Source organism: Rhamphochromis longiceps, linkage group LG9, assembly GCF_057381845.1.
Source record: "Rhamphochromis longiceps isolate RC_006_pf linkage group LG9, R_longiceps_female_GT1.1, whole genome shotgun sequence".
Classification (NCBI taxonomy): domain Eukaryota; kingdom Metazoa; phylum Chordata; class Actinopteri; order Cichliformes; family Cichlidae; genus Rhamphochromis; species Rhamphochromis longiceps.
Window position 1 is genome coordinate 24,719,650 of NC_140565.1, and position 16,586 is coordinate 24,736,235.

At 40.6% G+C, this 16,586-nt stretch overlaps 1 protein-coding gene and 1 long non-coding RNA gene across 2 annotated transcripts in view; both read left to right on the forward strand.

Annotated features, from left to right (window-relative positions):
* Positions 1 to 14,146, forward strand: part of nrbp2b (nuclear receptor binding protein 2b) — a 44,585-nt gene extending 30,439 nt beyond the window's left edge. The window contains exons 2-18 of the mRNA XM_085418997.1: positions 5,904 to 6,026; positions 6,593 to 6,694; positions 6,782 to 6,871; positions 7,245 to 7,285; positions 7,372 to 7,466; positions 8,150 to 8,173; positions 8,271 to 8,357; positions 8,939 to 8,994; positions 9,078 to 9,173; positions 9,424 to 9,556; positions 9,641 to 9,743; positions 9,842 to 9,892; positions 9,968 to 10,103; positions 10,891 to 10,944; positions 11,115 to 11,178; positions 11,671 to 11,726; positions 11,886 to 14,146. Of these exons, the coding sequence (XP_085275123.1) occupies positions 5,904 to 6,026; positions 6,593 to 6,694; positions 6,782 to 6,871; positions 7,245 to 7,285; positions 7,372 to 7,466; positions 8,150 to 8,173; positions 8,271 to 8,357; positions 8,939 to 8,994; positions 9,078 to 9,173; positions 9,424 to 9,556; positions 9,641 to 9,743; positions 9,842 to 9,892; positions 9,968 to 10,103; positions 10,891 to 10,944; positions 11,115 to 11,178; positions 11,671 to 11,726; positions 11,886 to 11,972 (1,398 nt within the window). The 3' untranslated portion in view covers positions 11,973 to 14,146. The remainder of the gene's footprint in view (positions 1 to 5,903; positions 6,027 to 6,592; positions 6,695 to 6,781; positions 6,872 to 7,244; positions 7,286 to 7,371; positions 7,467 to 8,149; positions 8,174 to 8,270; positions 8,358 to 8,938; positions 8,995 to 9,077; positions 9,174 to 9,423; positions 9,557 to 9,640; positions 9,744 to 9,841; positions 9,893 to 9,967; positions 10,104 to 10,890; positions 10,945 to 11,114; positions 11,179 to 11,670; positions 11,727 to 11,885) is intronic.
* Positions 14,147 to 15,082: 936 nt separating this feature from the next.
* Positions 15,083 to 16,462, forward strand: LOC146662397 (uncharacterized). The gene is made up of 2 exons (XR_014913203.1): positions 15,083 to 15,323; positions 16,215 to 16,462. It is a non-coding gene; the product is annotated as an uncharacterized LOC146662397 (long non-coding RNA).
* The last annotated feature ends 124 nt before the right edge of the window (positions 16,463 to 16,586 follow it).

Below are 16,586 nucleotides of genomic sequence, written 5' to 3' on the forward strand. Positions count from 1 at the left end.
AAATGCTGCAACTTCAATGGTGTGGAACTGGTTTAGCTTTTGTCTGTCAGATCAGAATCAGAATCAGAATCAGAATACTTTATTGATCCCTGGGGGAAATTATTTTTTGTTACAGTGCTCCATTTTAAACCAACATTAAGACAAGACAGACAATACGCTAACTAAGAATAGTACAATATATACATATATATACATACATACATACATAAGTCACTTATAAATAAATATTTGGAAAAGAAACATGTGTAGTTGTAGCAGCAAACAGTGTGTTAAGTGGATGCGTTGTACAGGGAGATGGCCACAGGCAGGAATGATTTCCTGTGTCGTTCAGTGGTGCTTTTCGGTAATCTCAGTCTCTCACTGAACGAGCTCCTGTGACTGACCAACATGTCATGGAGTGGGTGGGAGGTGTTATCCAACATTGTCTTTATCTTGGACAGCATCCGCCTCTCCGACACCACCTTGAGGGAGTCCAGCTCCATCCCCACAACATTGCTGGCCTTACGGATCAGTTTATTAAGTCTGTTGGCATCTGCGACCCTCAGCCTGCTCCCCCAGCATGCAACAGCATAGAGGATCGCACTGGCCACCACAGACTCATAGAAAATCCTCAGCATTTTCTGGCAGATGTTGAAGGACCTCAGTCGCCTCAAAAAATAGAGACGACTCTGGCCCTTCCTGTAAAGTGCTGTGGTGTTTTTAGCCCAGTCCAGTTTATTGTCAATGTGTACTCCAAGGTATTTATAGTCCTCCACAATGTCAACACTGACCCCCTGGATTGAAACAGGGGTCAAGTGTTTCCTGGTCTTCCTGAAGTCCACGATCAGTTCCTTGGTCTTTGCCACGTTGAGCTGCAGATGATTCTGCTCACACCACGTGACAAAGGAGTCGACCACAGCCCGGTACTCTGTCTCATCATCCCTGCTGATGCATCCAACCACCGCAGAGTCATCAGAAAACTTCTGAAGATGGCAGGTCTCTGTGCAGTGGCTGAAGTCTGTGGTGTAGAGGGTGAAGAGGAAGGGGGAGAGGACAGTCCCCTGTGGTGCCCCTGTGTTGCTGATCACCTTGTCAGACACACACTGTGGGAGACGTACATATTGTGGTCTTCCTGTCAGGTAATCAACAATCCAGGACACCAGAGAAGCATCCACCTGCATCGCTGCTAACTTATCACCCAGGAGGGTCGGCCTGATGGTGTTGAAAGCACTGGAAAAGTCAAAAAACATGACCCTCACAGTGCTCGCCGGCTGGTCCAGATGGGTGTAGACACGATTGAGCAGGTAGATGATGGCGTCCTCTGTTCCGAGACGAGGCTGATAAGCGAACTGAAGGGGATCCAGATGTGGTCTTACTATGGGTCGCAGCTGGTCCAGGATGAGCCTTTCCAGGGTCTTCATGATGTGGGAGGTCAGTGCCACGGGCCTGTAATCCTGGGGGCCACTGGGACGAGATACACAACAAAGCACTATTTTTGGTAGAGCATGCTTTTTTGGAAAATACGGCACACTTAAAATCAATCCTTTGACTTTTCTGAAAATCGACAGTGCCCCTTATAATCTAATGGGCCTTATGTATGAATTCTGGTTGTGTTTACTGACCTCGAAACGATTTTATGTACACGGCGCTCGAAAATCTGTCAAATGTTTTAGTACGACTTTGCTAAGCTACGAACCAGCACTGCTTGATGGATTGTCGGAGCATTACGGCTATCGTAGGCAGGAGCCTGGCGGAGTGATACGTACTGTGCTTCAACATAATATTACTGTATTGTGTGTGTAATACCTCTTTTTAAGTTTTGTGGATATTCTACATGGTTATGCTGAGGATATGTCGGCCAATTTCCACTGGAAATGCCTTTCGGTTAAACTGTCAGCAAGGAATTTGCATTTGCACTGTTAAATTTGTATATAACTTTAATGCACTTAAAAAACAGCTGCTTGTTTAAGTGAAAATACATTGATGTTTTGTTTTGTTTTTTTTCCACTAATAAAGTTGTGGAGTTGTAAAGTATTTTGTCTAGTGTCAATTACATCGTCAGTTATATCGTTATCGCAAATTTTCAAATGTATATCGTGATAAATATTTTTGGTCGTATCGCCCTGCTCTACCTCCCAAATGACTGAACTCCTCACCCTATAGCTAAAGGAGAGGTCAGCCACCCTTTGGAGAAAGCTCATTTCCGCCGCTCAGCACTTGAGGACAACTTCATAGTAAAGAGGTTGAAGCCCCCAAATCTGTTCAGAATTCATCCTGCCGTCATGTAAAAGACCCCAAACATTCAGCCAGAGTCGTGTATTCAGCAGTAATAAGAAACAGGAGTCCTCGTAGGCCAGCACGGCTGTAATGATATCTCGAGGGCAGCAATAGGAATTCACTACCACATGCGGTCTTGTTGATTCAATCCATATGCTCATTAATTATGATTTGAGTCCAGAGTTCTCTCTGTTTGAACAGATCTCAGCAACACTGTGAAGACTGTTTAAGCCCTTCACTTTTCTTTTTATTTACTGTGGTACCGTTAAATCAAAGTAAAGAGAAACAGACCGTCAGCTGAATTGGTAAACTGTAAAAGAGCTGAAATCTCTGGCTCGTCTTGAGTCCACATTCCAGTTTTATGCAGTTTTTTCTTGACTTTATGTAATTGTGAGAGCCAACGGCCAATCAAATTGTCACTGTGATGACATAATAAAATCTATAATTGTGCAGTTTTAGCACATTTAACCAAATAAGTGTCATCACATCAATAAGAGCCTACACATGGTTCTGTTTGGGCTCTTGAGGAACCACAGCAGTGGAAACGGACTGAATCAGGAGATGTGCAATTCCGGGAAGGACAGGGCACAAAAGAGTATAAGTAGCAAATAAAATCTAAAAACTAAAAAACAAAAAACAAAACCCTTTTGCAAGAATTTTATGAATAGACCTCTCAGCTGAAGGCCTCAAGTAGATGCTGAGTATATTGCAGTTTGCTGACAGTACTGATTTACTGATAACTGTGTAATGAAAAACTCAGTGCTTAGACTGTGCTTCTGAAGTTCAAGGTACAATATAATAGGATAAATTATAAATATAGACTATAGAGAACTAAAAACCTACTAATATAGTTTATTGATCCTCATGAGGAAATCTGAAAGAGGTCAGAGGTTCAAATATCTGCTCGATTTATCAAGATATCATATATTTCCAAACGCGCTCCGACGTTTTCGGAGACGTCTGTGACCCGCCAGCTCCATAGCAGACAGCAAGGTCGAGGATTATTAGAGCCGGCGAGAACAGCGGACTCCCGGCACATCGTTTTTTGTATTGGGTGTCCACTAAAATAAAAATAAAAGCGTTCTAACATCTCACCTGCTTGTTTTTATTAAGGTATGTACACGTATGTACATGTACACTATTTTTATTAATAGAGATTTCACTACTGAGGTTAAACATGATATATAAGTCACTTAGATCACTTCTAAATGTTAATGTTTGGTTTATTTCAGTGTTTTATTTGTTCCTGAGTAAACCGGTTTGGCTGTGATTAAAGTTAAGCTTCATAACATATTACTCGCAGTTAAATTAAGAGGGGATGGCAGTAAAAACTCTGGACCTGTGACATCATCAAGTACGCTGGTGTTCCAATTGTACAAATCGCAAGTCCCTACTCGCGTTCTCGGCGAGTCTGTACTCCCGTGTGCCGAGAACGCGAGTACGTACTCGCGTACTTGAGAATTGACAAAGGGCCAGTGTTTTATACTGATGAGCCACACATTGCTAATAACGTGCCAGGGGTGTATTCTGTATTTCCCAACATGCAATTTAGCCAAGTAACATTTTTCCATATTAGAAACTATTATACTATATGCTATATATACTATTATAAAAACCTTTACCAACACCACATATAAATGTTGCATTTCTATTAAAACAACATAACCCTGAAATCCTTATTAAAACACCCCCCAAAAAAACCCAGAAGCAATTCAGCGTACCCAATTCATCCCTGTTTTCTTCTAACCCTCTAACCCTCATTCAAACCTCCCGGGGACACATTTGCCCAAACACCCTAGAGAGGACAAAGTAGAAAACAAGTTAGTGCTTCACCACAAATCCACAAAAAAACACACAAATACCTTTTGTAATCAGTTATATTTGTGGCTAATATTGTCTCTTTAGCTTACAGCCACCATGTCCACCGCACACAGAGTAGCTGCTCAAGTGCCTGCCAGACAGAATCACACCAATCAATAAAAAAGCATGAAATATTTATTGTTATTTATATAGTGCTTTTCTACTCTAAGCACTGGCCAGACGCGGGATTAGCAGGAACTGTGGATCCTGCATTGTGCTTGTTGCACTGGACTTTGAACCCAGTGCAGCCTTTCCACTCCCTGCACCAGCGCAGCTGCTGCATTAAAAACATAGCAGGAGGTTAAATCAGGTCTTCCCAGCCGAGGCAGCAATATCCTGTGATGAACCCTTTGCCTCCGTTGCCACCTCATGCAGTGACAGAGCTGCAGGCTGTCTGCTTCTGCCAGTCTCTGCCTCCTCTTTCCATTCCACTCCCCTTCATTTTTTCCCCCCTGTGTATTTCTTGGAGCTTTGATGCCACCTCCTCCATCTTGTGGCATGCGTCTCATCTCTGTAAATCCCTCGTGCACAATCCCTTCACTTCTTTCCGTCTGTCTACCTTTAATCCATCTCTTCTCTTTTCGCACAAGATGCTCCGCATCCTCTCGGATGTATATACCGTTCATCACGTTATAGCCGGCCTGTCTGCATTTATCTTGGCCTCAGTAGAGTGAATTAACTCCCATCTGTCCTGACTGATGGATGCATTAATGGAATGAAAACTGAATTTGCTTAGTACTGCACTCTCTTTAACCCAGACACCCCGATTCGCCGTTTTATCAATGGAGCTGTCAGTGACATAATTCTGCGACTGTGTTATGGGGCTTTTAGTAGATATTATAGACTCAGCAGGGGGTGAACTCTAATCATTTCAGCCCTGCTTTTCTGTAGCTGAATGTTTTAGGGAGGGCTTGATAACGCTCTACTCCTTTGTTTTTTTTTTTATATTACAGAGAATAATAAGCTGTGCATCGCTCAGGGACGCCAGCATGATCTCATGCTCGTCTAACATTGGGTTTTTTTGTGTATTGGAAACAATAGCACAGAATGTGAATTCCCACCTGGCAGCTATAGCGATTGTCTGTTTTATCAATGGCTACAAATCTGTAAAAGAGTATTTTTATTCTTTTTATTGATAGCTTTTATTGCCAAATTTTAACAAAAACTTTTTTTTCATGGTATTTGTTCAGCAAACAATAGCAGAGAGAAAAAGTTAAGCTCAGTTAAACACACTGGAGTTGGTAGAGACCAAAAGCGGTGAAAAAAATTTATTCTTGATTTAAATATAATATTTTAATTTTCTTACATTTTGTTCTTACAGTATGACAAAGATTTACCAAATAGACCTAAAATAAATGAAAAAACCTCGCAGGAGAGTGTTTACAGAGGTCAGGAGAGAAAGCCAGCGTTCCTTTAGACGTCTACTGAACTGGAAGTCTTTTTTTCCACAACTATCGCCACCTAGAGATCTTCGGATAGATTTAAGAGACTTGCCTTCATTGTTCCAACCTTCAAGCTACGTCCTTGTTTCATGCAGTCTGTGGTTTCGGTGATGTTTACTTGGATGTCTTCCTGTTGTGTAAACAGGCAGCTGTTTGTTATCTATTCACTTTCCATAATAACTTTATAGTTTGACAGTATATTCATGTTGTGTTTACAGCTTTTTCTTCTGTTCCAAGTGTCAAAAAAACTTAGTTATTGTCGTGGTAAATTGTGTAGAACGATAAATTAATATTAGCTGTTGCGTTACATTAAGTCCCGTATGTGTTTCTGTTTGCCCCCTGCAGGTCAGTCAAGGTAATGTTCCAGGTGTGGAAAGTGCCTCTTTGGCCATGGACACGGAGGAAGGAGTGGAGGTGGTGTGGAATGAAGTACTCTTCTTAGACAAGAAAGTCTTTAAAGCACAAGAGGTACCCAAACTCATATAAACCTTTAACTATGAGATCTGCAAATTAAATTCTGGTTCTATTTATTGATTTGTCAACTAAAAAGCCTGGATGAAGCTGGAAGATTTACTGTTATATATAGACACCGGTCATATATCTTTAAGCTCTTACCTTCCTTTTATCACTGCTTGCGGGTTTTTTTTCCTCACGTTGATGTTGCAAGACTGACGTTGAACTCATGGCAGTGGACCTTTTGGCTTTTTTTCTACAGTTTTTTGCTGTTTCTTAGGGGGTCAACACTTAAACAGCTGGACTGGTGCTGACAAAGCTGTGTAGGCCTTTTTTTCCATTCAGAAAACTGATCAAGGGAATTGATAAAGTCATATTTATCCTCACAAGAGACCTATTCCAACAGATAAACACCAGCAAATATAAAAATTGCTGAACTTTAAACCACTCGGGTGATTTTCGTTATTACTGCTTACAAACCACTTGAATTATAAATTGTTAAAGTGTCCCTGATTGATTTTCTAATAGTGTGATAGACTAACGTTTTTAGATGTGAACCATCTCTGATGTGTGATGTTTAGGAGAAGATCAAGGAGATGTTTGAGAACCTGATGCAGGTCGAACACCCCAACATTGTCAAGTTCCACAAGTACTGGCTGGACATGAAGGAGAGCCAGGCTCGAGTAAGGTTTTCAACTTGCTTCCTCTTTTTCACGCACACAAACGCTGGTGCATGAACAGGTTTTCTCTCCTCTGTCTGTGGCACACAGGTTATATTCATCACTGAATACATGTCGTCAGGCAGCCTCAAGCAGTTCCTGAAGAAAACCAAGAAAAACCACAAGACTATGAATGTGAAGGTCAGTGTTTTACTCTGGTCACATACTGAGTCTCACGGTGGCAGCTCAGGGTACTGCAGTCCCATCGCTATTCAGATCCATTTTTCCAGCAGGATTAGAGATTACGTAACACGACACCGCTCAGTCTGCTCAGACATGCATCTTATCCTAACCTGGTGGATTTCAAATATTCATGAGGTTTATTCACAATATCTTCCTTCTTTAAAATAAATTGTAGATAAAGTTAATGTTATTTAACTTTAATTAGCTTTTGGTATTTTCATGCACATATCAAATTAGTGCATTTTATGACAGTGCATATGTTTCCATATTACTCGTGTCTGTTAGTTTAGAGGTGTAGCTCTTCATCTTTCTCTGTTCCCCTTCGTTTCAGGCCTGGAAGAGATGGTGCACACAGATTCTCTCTGCGCTTAGGTACTGACTTATTTGTTCTGTGTGATGTAATCGTGTCTGTTATCTCAGTGTGAGCATTAATAACATGCTTTATTGTTTGCTGGCAGTTATCTGCACTCTTGCGATCCACCGATAATCCATGGAAACCTGACTTGTGACACCATCTTCATCCAGCACAACGGCCTCATCAAGATTGGCTCAGGTCTGCTCCCAGCAGGGACTTTAATGTTACTGCAAGTAGTCGATCAGCTGGTTTTCTTTTTTTGTACAATAACTTTATTATGACTAATGAAGCCTCTAAAGTGAATTTTCCTCCTTAATATTCGTGCTATTTTTTTCCAGCTAAACCCTCATAACTTCTAAAGCACAGAAGATATGAACATTTGATTTTTAGGACTGAAAAACACCAAACTTTGAGGTTTAGTGTCATGCAGGGCTGTAACCAGGTCGAATCTTTCCCACATTTTAATACCAGATTCTTCTTAACTATAACTTTCTTCTGTGTCAAAACCATTTCCAGCGTAAGTACATTTTAATACTTGTGGTACAGCTCATGGCTTTGAAATCTCCTCGATCTCCACGTGTTCTTTAAGTTAGATTGGTCATACCACAATAATCAAACAACTTTAGGTACAGAAAAGGTTTTTCAAGGTCCTTACAGGGTCTGAATCAGCGAGTTTCAGTGGATAATCAGGAGGGCACTGCTCTAAACACAAGTCACAGCAGTTATTCCTGTATTATGTTTTAGCATAGTCAGTCAAAGGGACACATACACCTTATCTTACACTAAATAACAGTACAGTAAAGTACAAAATCAATTAAAATTTTATTTTCATGGCATTAAGCAGAATGAATATCTAAATTGTATTAACTCTCCTCCCACAGTGTGGCATCGGCTATTTGTTAATGGTAAGGGACCTTTTTTGTTTAGTGGTTTAATATCAATTCATTAGTTTTATCTAATATTTAATATCTAATATATTTGTGCTCTGCCTTCTCTTGCCAGTTTTCCCAGATGCAAGTGTTCACAGCAAAGCGAGGCAACATCGCGACGAGCAGAGAAATCTTCATTTCTTTGCTCCAGAATACGGAGGTAAGTGGCATTTCCATCCAGCTTTCTGTGACGTTGCTTTTATTTAATCGGTCTACATTGATTCCTACCTGACTGTTTGACCTGCAGAGTAAAAATTCAGTCTTTATGTTCACAGTTTAATGTAGCTCCAGACCTCAGTTACTACACATGAAGATATTTGCACGTTGTATGAAATGGGAACCGCTGAGAAAAAGACTAGTTGTCAGTAATCTGTATGCCAGAAGCACCAAACGGGGCCTTCTATCAGATAGTTCTGGGTATTTTGTGACCTGTTGTCTGTAATTATTGTAGATAATGAGGTAAACGTTGGAATTAGTACTGCCAAAGTGAAATGGATGAGACACAAATTACTTCAAGACATTTAGTAGATTGTTTGTACCTATTTTGCAGCTGCCAAAAAGACAAAAGGATAGATTAATCCCTTTGTAATGAGGATAAACTGTTTACCTTCTTCCCCTTTTCAAATTGATTTTTTTTTTTTTGATTGCACATTGCTACCTTTTTAATTTGGGGTAAGCTTTTTCGTTAAGTTTTCCTATTTTTACCCTCCTCTCACCCTGCTTCTCTTCAATCGTTTCCAGCTGGCGAAGATGGTTACGCCATAGACATTTTCTCCTTTGGAATCTGTGCTCTGGAGGTAAAAGAGAAGTAAATCTGCTGGATTTCCATCTTTCTGTGTGTGTGGCTGTTTTTCTTGACAGATTATTTGTACCCTTATAGATGGCTGTGCTGGAGATCCAGGCCAATGGAGATAGTGCTGTGTCCAAGGAGGCCATAGTCAATGCAGGTCAATCTCTGGAAGACCCTCTCATGAGAGTAAGTCTCAAAAATACTTTATGCCCTGAAATGCAAGAACAGCTGCAGAAACATGTAGAAAAGACAAACTGTCCTGCACTACTCTAGCAACGCTTACTCACACTGCCGTCCCTCTAGGCTTATTCAGACCGCACAGCAGGGCTCCGTCAGTTAAATATGCCAGAAAGAACAAAGTGATGCTCAGGAAACTGGGTCACACTTTACAGTTGCATGGTTATGTGTTGGATTTACTTCCTTATTGCTCCTGCAGGAGTTCACCCAGTCTTGTTTGCATCACGACTCCAAGCTCCGTCCTACAGCTCACGACCTCTTGTTCCACCGAGTCTTGTTCGAGGTCCACTCGCTCAAACTGCTCGCCGCCCATTGCCTCATCAACAACCAGTGTGAGTTTCTCTCTTATGTGCACTGCAGCTACTTGTGTGCATCAGATTTCTTTAGTAACGGCCACACTTGTGATGCATCTACAGACTTGCTTCCAGAGAACTGTGTGGAGGAGAAAACCAAGTCATTTGACCCCAATGCTGTCATGGCAGAGATTAAACATGAAGACAGACAGGGAGTTCAGCTCAAGTAAAATCTTATACCCACCTCGAATCTTCCGCTGTCTGCCAGAAAGCATGACAAGTCAAGATCATTGCTCTCTGTTCTCTTTTGTGTCCCCTCTGCAGGTATTCCCACGTGTCCCCATTGGAACTTGACAAGTTTCTAGAGGATGTCAAGTAAGTGTTACTGCAGTGCTTTACTTTCTCAGTTTACTTTCTCAAGTTTAACATCTTGGCCTTTTCTCTCTTCAGGAATGGAATCTACCCATTGATGAATTTTGCCTCAACGCGGCCTCACCCCGTCCCCCGAGCGCTCTCCTTGTCTCAGGAGCAGGTTGAAACGGTCAAGACGCCGACTCCTGAACCCCAGGAGACGGAGACAAGGAAGGTCGGCACCTTAGATTGAACAACAGTAGTGTTAAATGCACAGACTTGCTGGCTACATCTCTAGAGAATGACTCTGTGTTTACAGTAGACTTTCAGCAGTATGTCTGGGATGTTGCAACACGTGAGATATTTACACATGGAAATCTCCTCATATTTGTTGTTGCCCGCATCTGATTTCAGTGAGACCGTCTCCATGCAGTCAGCTTTGAAGGGGAACAAATTTTGGACTGAGAGGTCTCACTGTGAATCAGAGCTGACTGCTTGCATTTAAATCCAATACTAGGAATGCATCAGGAGCAACTTTTTAAATTAACCAAATTAAGCAACAGGGCAGTGTTAGACATTGCGCTTATGTGAACAGCAGCTCAGACCTGCAAAACACTGTCACATCACAGTGTGACAGTATCACCTTGTGTGTCTTTGATTAAGATTACTTTTCATTATTTCAGAGCACAGCATATGAGCATGAGCCTATCTGAATATCAATGATAAATGTCTAGTTTATTATGTTTTAGGTTATTACCTTAGATGGTGTCCCTGCTTAGCATCACGTGTATCAGTGCCAGATATGTTGGGAAAGTGTTAGCAAAAGTTGGATTACAAAAGCTTTCTGCTGCCCTTTAAGTTGTTGTGTGTGTCACTTGTGTAGGATAAGCACATGCACGTGTCTATGCATGTCTCTCTATTATTGTAATAATAACTATTTATTATCACTCCAAACACTTTAAATATTTAATACTTTGCTTTGCCTTCATGTTTCAGTGCTTCTTACTCTGTTGTCATTGCAGGTAGTTCAGATGCACTGTAATTTGGAGTCAAATGAAGAAGGGACCAAAACTCATGTGAGTCTCATAGTGTTACAGGTACTTTGCCCATTTCAGTGTAAAAACCTGGGCTCCTTAAAGATGAATCCTACTGCAGCGTTGCTTTAGCAGCTCTGCATTTCAGTCAGTCAGAATGAATACATATGAATTCAGTCTGACTTTAATTGAGCCTTTTGGTGTCTCCTTAGCTCTCTTTGTTTCTGAAGATGGATGATAAACTTCACAGGCAGCTCAGCTGCGACATCCTTCCAAGTAAGTTGACATTTCTGAAATATCACAACAATGTGAGTGTTCCTAGATCATCATCCAGATTGATTCAAGCCCAAACTTCACATCTGGTTGCAGTTTTCATGCAAATTTGTCCATTACTTTCAGAGTGATCCAACTAACAAACATAAACAAATGTAATAGCCAGATCAACTTCATAACTCACTCTAATGAATTTCCATGTGAGGCAGTGAATCAGTTTGACATATTTATTTATGTTTTATTTTTGTTTTTTTTGTTTGTTTTAACCCATCAGACATAAATTGCTGATGGGTTATTGTCATGATTTGTGAATACGATAACTTAAGAACAAGGCGACGTGGGACTTTTAAATTGATACTATAAGTCCATTTAAAGCACTTGTTTGTATAGATTGATCTGGATAACCGTTTTGTCTTTTTATTTGAAAAAAGACACCTGTTGTTTTATTTTTCTTGTATATTTTTCTAACTGAATTATTTTGTATGAAACTTTCAGCTGACACCTCCAAAGACCTCGCCAGTGAACTTGTTCACTACGCCTTCATAAATGAGGTAGACGGAAAAGCTTCTTTGTTTTTACATTTTAATGATCTGGGAACAAGTACAGCAGTAATTTATTCTTTTTTTCTTTTCTTTTATCTTTTGTTTTTTGAAGAGTTTTAACAATTTTTTTCCCAAATAAACTTTGACCGCATCTTGGTGGCTTTGTAGGAGGACAGTGAGAAGGTGGCGGGGTTCCTGGAGAATGCCATCAAACAACACCGGGTCCGAGCACTCGCTTCTGGGAGCACGCAATGAGGAGGGGTCCCGACAGGCTCTGGCCCAGATGGAGGGTCCCGGGGCATTGATCACTCAGATGGAGAGAGAGCAAGAGAGGGCAGCGGGTAGGACGAGACAGCCGTGGACCTGAGGAAGCACAGGGAGCTGACCCAATGGGGAATAAAAAAAAAAAGGGACAAACACAGATGGATGCTGCACCTTGACAGACAGTAAATCATCTCAGTGAGAAGGCGCCTCTGGCTGGAGGACCAGAGGAATCACGGCTGCGTCCAGCAACCCCACAGAGCAGAGGAAGATTGACAAACTCCCTGCCTAAAAGGGCTATCATGCCTTAAGATATCTTACAATCTTAGGTTTTCCATAATGCCACTATCCAGAGCAGATATGTTATACTCACAGATGCAGCAACTACATACTACTACATACAAACAGACATTTTGTTCCTCAAAGCCTCATTTGCACACTTTTATTGCTGATTAAACCTCCCTCTCCCTCACAAGCCAGAACCTTCAGTTCACAAGAGTTTTAGGGAATTTAAGATTCCGTCTTATGTGCACTGTTGATACCCATTCAGCTGACTTTTTTTTTCTTCTGTTTAACTGTGAACAGGACATGCATTGCACAAATGTTTATTTTTCTTTGTTCTACACCTTCAAAGTGACACACCTCACTGCACTCTCCGACTGAATGCTATCTCCACACAGCTAAACATGCTACGCCTGAATGAGGTGATAAGTAATGAGATGATGCCTCTCTGTTTTAGCCTGTAGTGCTCTTACAGGTTTTCCACCGTGAAAGCCAAAGACTTGCAAAGTGCCTGTTATGGCAGTGAAATGGCATCACCCACAACTTAGCAATTAACACGTTCAGGTTGACTTTAGTCTTAAAACAAGATCAACTTTGCAATTCTTTATTATTAGTCCACAAATTCAGCCTGTGTGGAAGTGAAGAGGAAGTCGAGGCTGAGTAATGGAAGCTTGATTAAGAGCTGCAGCCTTTTTTATTGGACTTATGGATAAGATGGTTATGGTCTCTGCTGCCGTCAATATTAGTAGCCTGTGTACAAAAATTGGAATAAATCTACGTGTGATTTGAAAGCGTAGTCTTACTTAAACATGAGCAAAGCTGTGACTATCTGATGTTAAAATTAATTATTAAAAAATTGCCATTTTGTTTATTAATATTCCTGCTATAGTTACTATTATTGTATTTCCCAAACCATTTGAAAATATTAGTACATGAATTTTGTTTTGTAAATATTTCCGTAGATCTTTCAAAGGTGAAATCCACCCAAATCATTAGAATTTGTTTTTCCTGTGAGGTTTTCATGGACTCCAGATGTTACAGCAGGTGATGAGAAACTGAATTATTTTCCTTTGCATGTTTTTATTTCCCAGAACCCCATCTACTCTAGTTTTATTTCACACAGTTCTGGTGTGAAATGTGAAAACGATGGCACTGCAACCCACACAAAGACAAAAATAGAGCTGGCTGTGCATCAGTGCCTGATTTTTTTTTTTTTTTTTTATCAAGAACCTGGTCTCTGAAACATAAAAAGCTGCCATTTGGGTGGATTACTCCTTAATAAAACTGTAGTAAAAAACAGTAGTGATCATCAGCAAAATACTGTTGTCACGTTTTACATAGCTCTGCGTCATTTGTTTTATGGGTTTGTGAGGTTGCAGTTTCATAACAGTTACACTGCTGTACAGTCATTGCCTACAATACTTACTATACTCTGTGTCGAGCCTACTTATCAGTATGTCTCTGAAGACAGGAGCCTTGAAGCCTCCCAGACAGTCACCTGCTACAGGCTGTGGTGTACATATTTGTTTGTGGCTATCAAAAGAGGCGTATGTTGGACAACACAAAGCAGTGCCACTATTGCTCTTGTTTGATCCTAGTAAGCTGCATGTCTTAAAAGCCTGCAACCGTCCAGAACTGCATTTTGCCTTTGTCAGTCACAGTTCAGTTCCAGAGAGGACCTGACCATGAAAATGAATGTTTAGACTGTGCAAACATGGAAAAAAAACAAACCCTTCCATATCAGTCTTATTTTACGTCAAATGACTTCTTCTTTTTTTATTTCTGTGACTCTGTTGAATAAAACTTGCCTTCGGATGTGTTCTACTTAAACCTTTGGTAAATATTGTAGCTACTGCAATTAAATACATGACAATAAACAAGATGTAATATGCTGCGTGTGTTTTGATGTTTCCATGCATTCATTACCAAAAAATTATTTAAATAAGAAACGAGGAATGGTGAATTTAATTTAGTATTTATGTAGTGTCTTGGGTTGACATGACACGTTAAGACAGAGTACAAAACATTTTATATGCATAATATCAGGATGCAATATGATTTATTAAGAATAACAGATTTGTGGTAGTGACGTTTTTAACATTGTTGCTAAATTCAATCATGTTACTCTAATTTTAACTCATTCAGTATATAATTTTTGACTAAAGTAATTACAAATGTTTTTAGCTGTTAGGTTGCAAGGGTTTTATCTGTTGTCTGTTTAATAGTTAAAGTTTTTATATGAATAGTGAGCAAAGATTAGAAAATAAATGCTGAAATTCAGTGACCCAAATGACTCAAAAAATCGATTCACTTTGGTGAGTGACTCATTAAAACACGATTCAGTAAAAAGAATCAAATTTACCATCACTAAGCTACACTGATCTACGGATATATCCCTAGTGAAACCTAAAGGCAGGGCGAGTTTAGCAAAATCAAAGCACCCCCAAAGATTTCTTACTTTTTTTGACAATATTTGCTGTTTGTGTGACACACTACTAAAAATATAAAAAGTGTTATTGATGACTTATTTATGACGACGTTTTTGACGTGAAAACGCCTATTGCTCGTGTTCACACCGAACGCGATAGAGGCAGGCAGAGCGTCAGGCTTACATGTAAAGTCAATGGAAAGGCGCGCTGACCCGCGATTGCGGCTCCCGCGAAAATTCGGAAGCAGATTTGCGTCGCGAAAACGCCAAAACGCCTGAAACGCGCGTGAGTGTAGCGCGTTTCAGGCGTTTGACTCGCGAAAAAAAACACGCGCGTGAGTTTATGTGTTGCATTTTGTGCATACACGCGTTTCGCGTCCCCGCTCGAGTTGGAAAAATCTGAACTCCAGCGTCAAATCGCGCCGCGACAACCAATCAGGAGCCTGGTGACGTGGCTGTTACCTAGTTCAAAGGGGCAGATCCAGCCAAAGCCCTTTATTCTTCAATAGAAGGAAGGCTAATCAATGCCGTAGCAAACAACTCGGAGCTGTACGACACCAGCTGCTTTCTGTACCGAGACAGGAATATAAAGGACCGAGCTTGGAGGAAGATATGTAAAGAGATCGGGCAACCTGGTAAGTTCATTCATTTTTCTCAAGTTTTCTCTAAAGTTTTCACTGACCCGGGGAAGCCGCACAAAAGCTAGCAAGCCACCGCTATTTTCCCACTGACGTACAAATACCGTTCTGCTTTTAGGCATGTTGTCATTTAAGAATATATTTTATTGCCTCTTTTTTCTTAATTTTCATTTTCTTTTTTTTGCACCGGACAGCATTGCATTCTGCAGCCTGATTGACAAATCTGCTCCGTGCCGTGTCTCCTGCGCTTGCCAAATTTATCATGTTTGGTTTTGATAACCATCACGTCCAATAGAAAAAACAGCACAAAAACACCCATAACTATGAGCCTCATTCGGAAATAGACACCTGCACCGCGAGGGGAAAAGGCGCACGAAAGTGGCAGGCAGATGAAGACAAAACACGGCATAATAATACGTTTACGTTTTGCAATCTACAAAGGTTTGCACTTTGAGAATCAATTGTGAGAACTGTGACCAATGTTCATGTGTGTGTGTGGAAAACAGTGTATAAAGTGCGTGGCCAGGGGCTAGTTATTCTGAGAACCCCTGCTGCAATAAATGAGGGACCACTGTCTACTCTATGATTATTATATTCAACCTGTTAACATTTAATACTGTATTGATAGAACCAACTGATTCTGAAGCAGAGCATCCCCTGTTGCTTCTCCTGGCTCCCCAGTCCCTGAGCTCCTGCTGCTGCACCCACAGATATGTACAGCAAGCACTGATACCTTTTTAGTCGGTGGGATTGCCTGTGATGACCTTTACTAAATATCTACAACCAATCTGATTATATCCTGTTTTTAGTTTGTTTTTTTTTTTCAATGTTGAAATTAAAATCTAGTAGCAGCCTTCTCATTTCTTTGTGTTTTGTGCTGTTTTACAGGCCCACAGGGGAGGACGGCTCCGAGGCAGATGAGGGACGGGTCCCAGGACGGTCCATCGGTGGTGGAGCTGGAGCCACACCAGTCTCCAATGGAGCATTTCCTCCTCAGCCTGGTTCCTGCTCTGGAGAGCAGCTGGTCCTTTTTATTCCTGTCTCTCTGTAAATTCTTATATTTTATATATTTATGTTTAATGTATTTCTGTGTGAGAATTTTAATATTATTTCAAATAAATTTTTATAATGACTAATGTCTCAGTTCTACTACACAGCAAATGTTGGCACACGACTTGACACATGTAGAATTTATTTCATATTATACTAATGACAAAATATACTGATACAGTGGGATGCAGATGTTTGGGCAACCTTGTT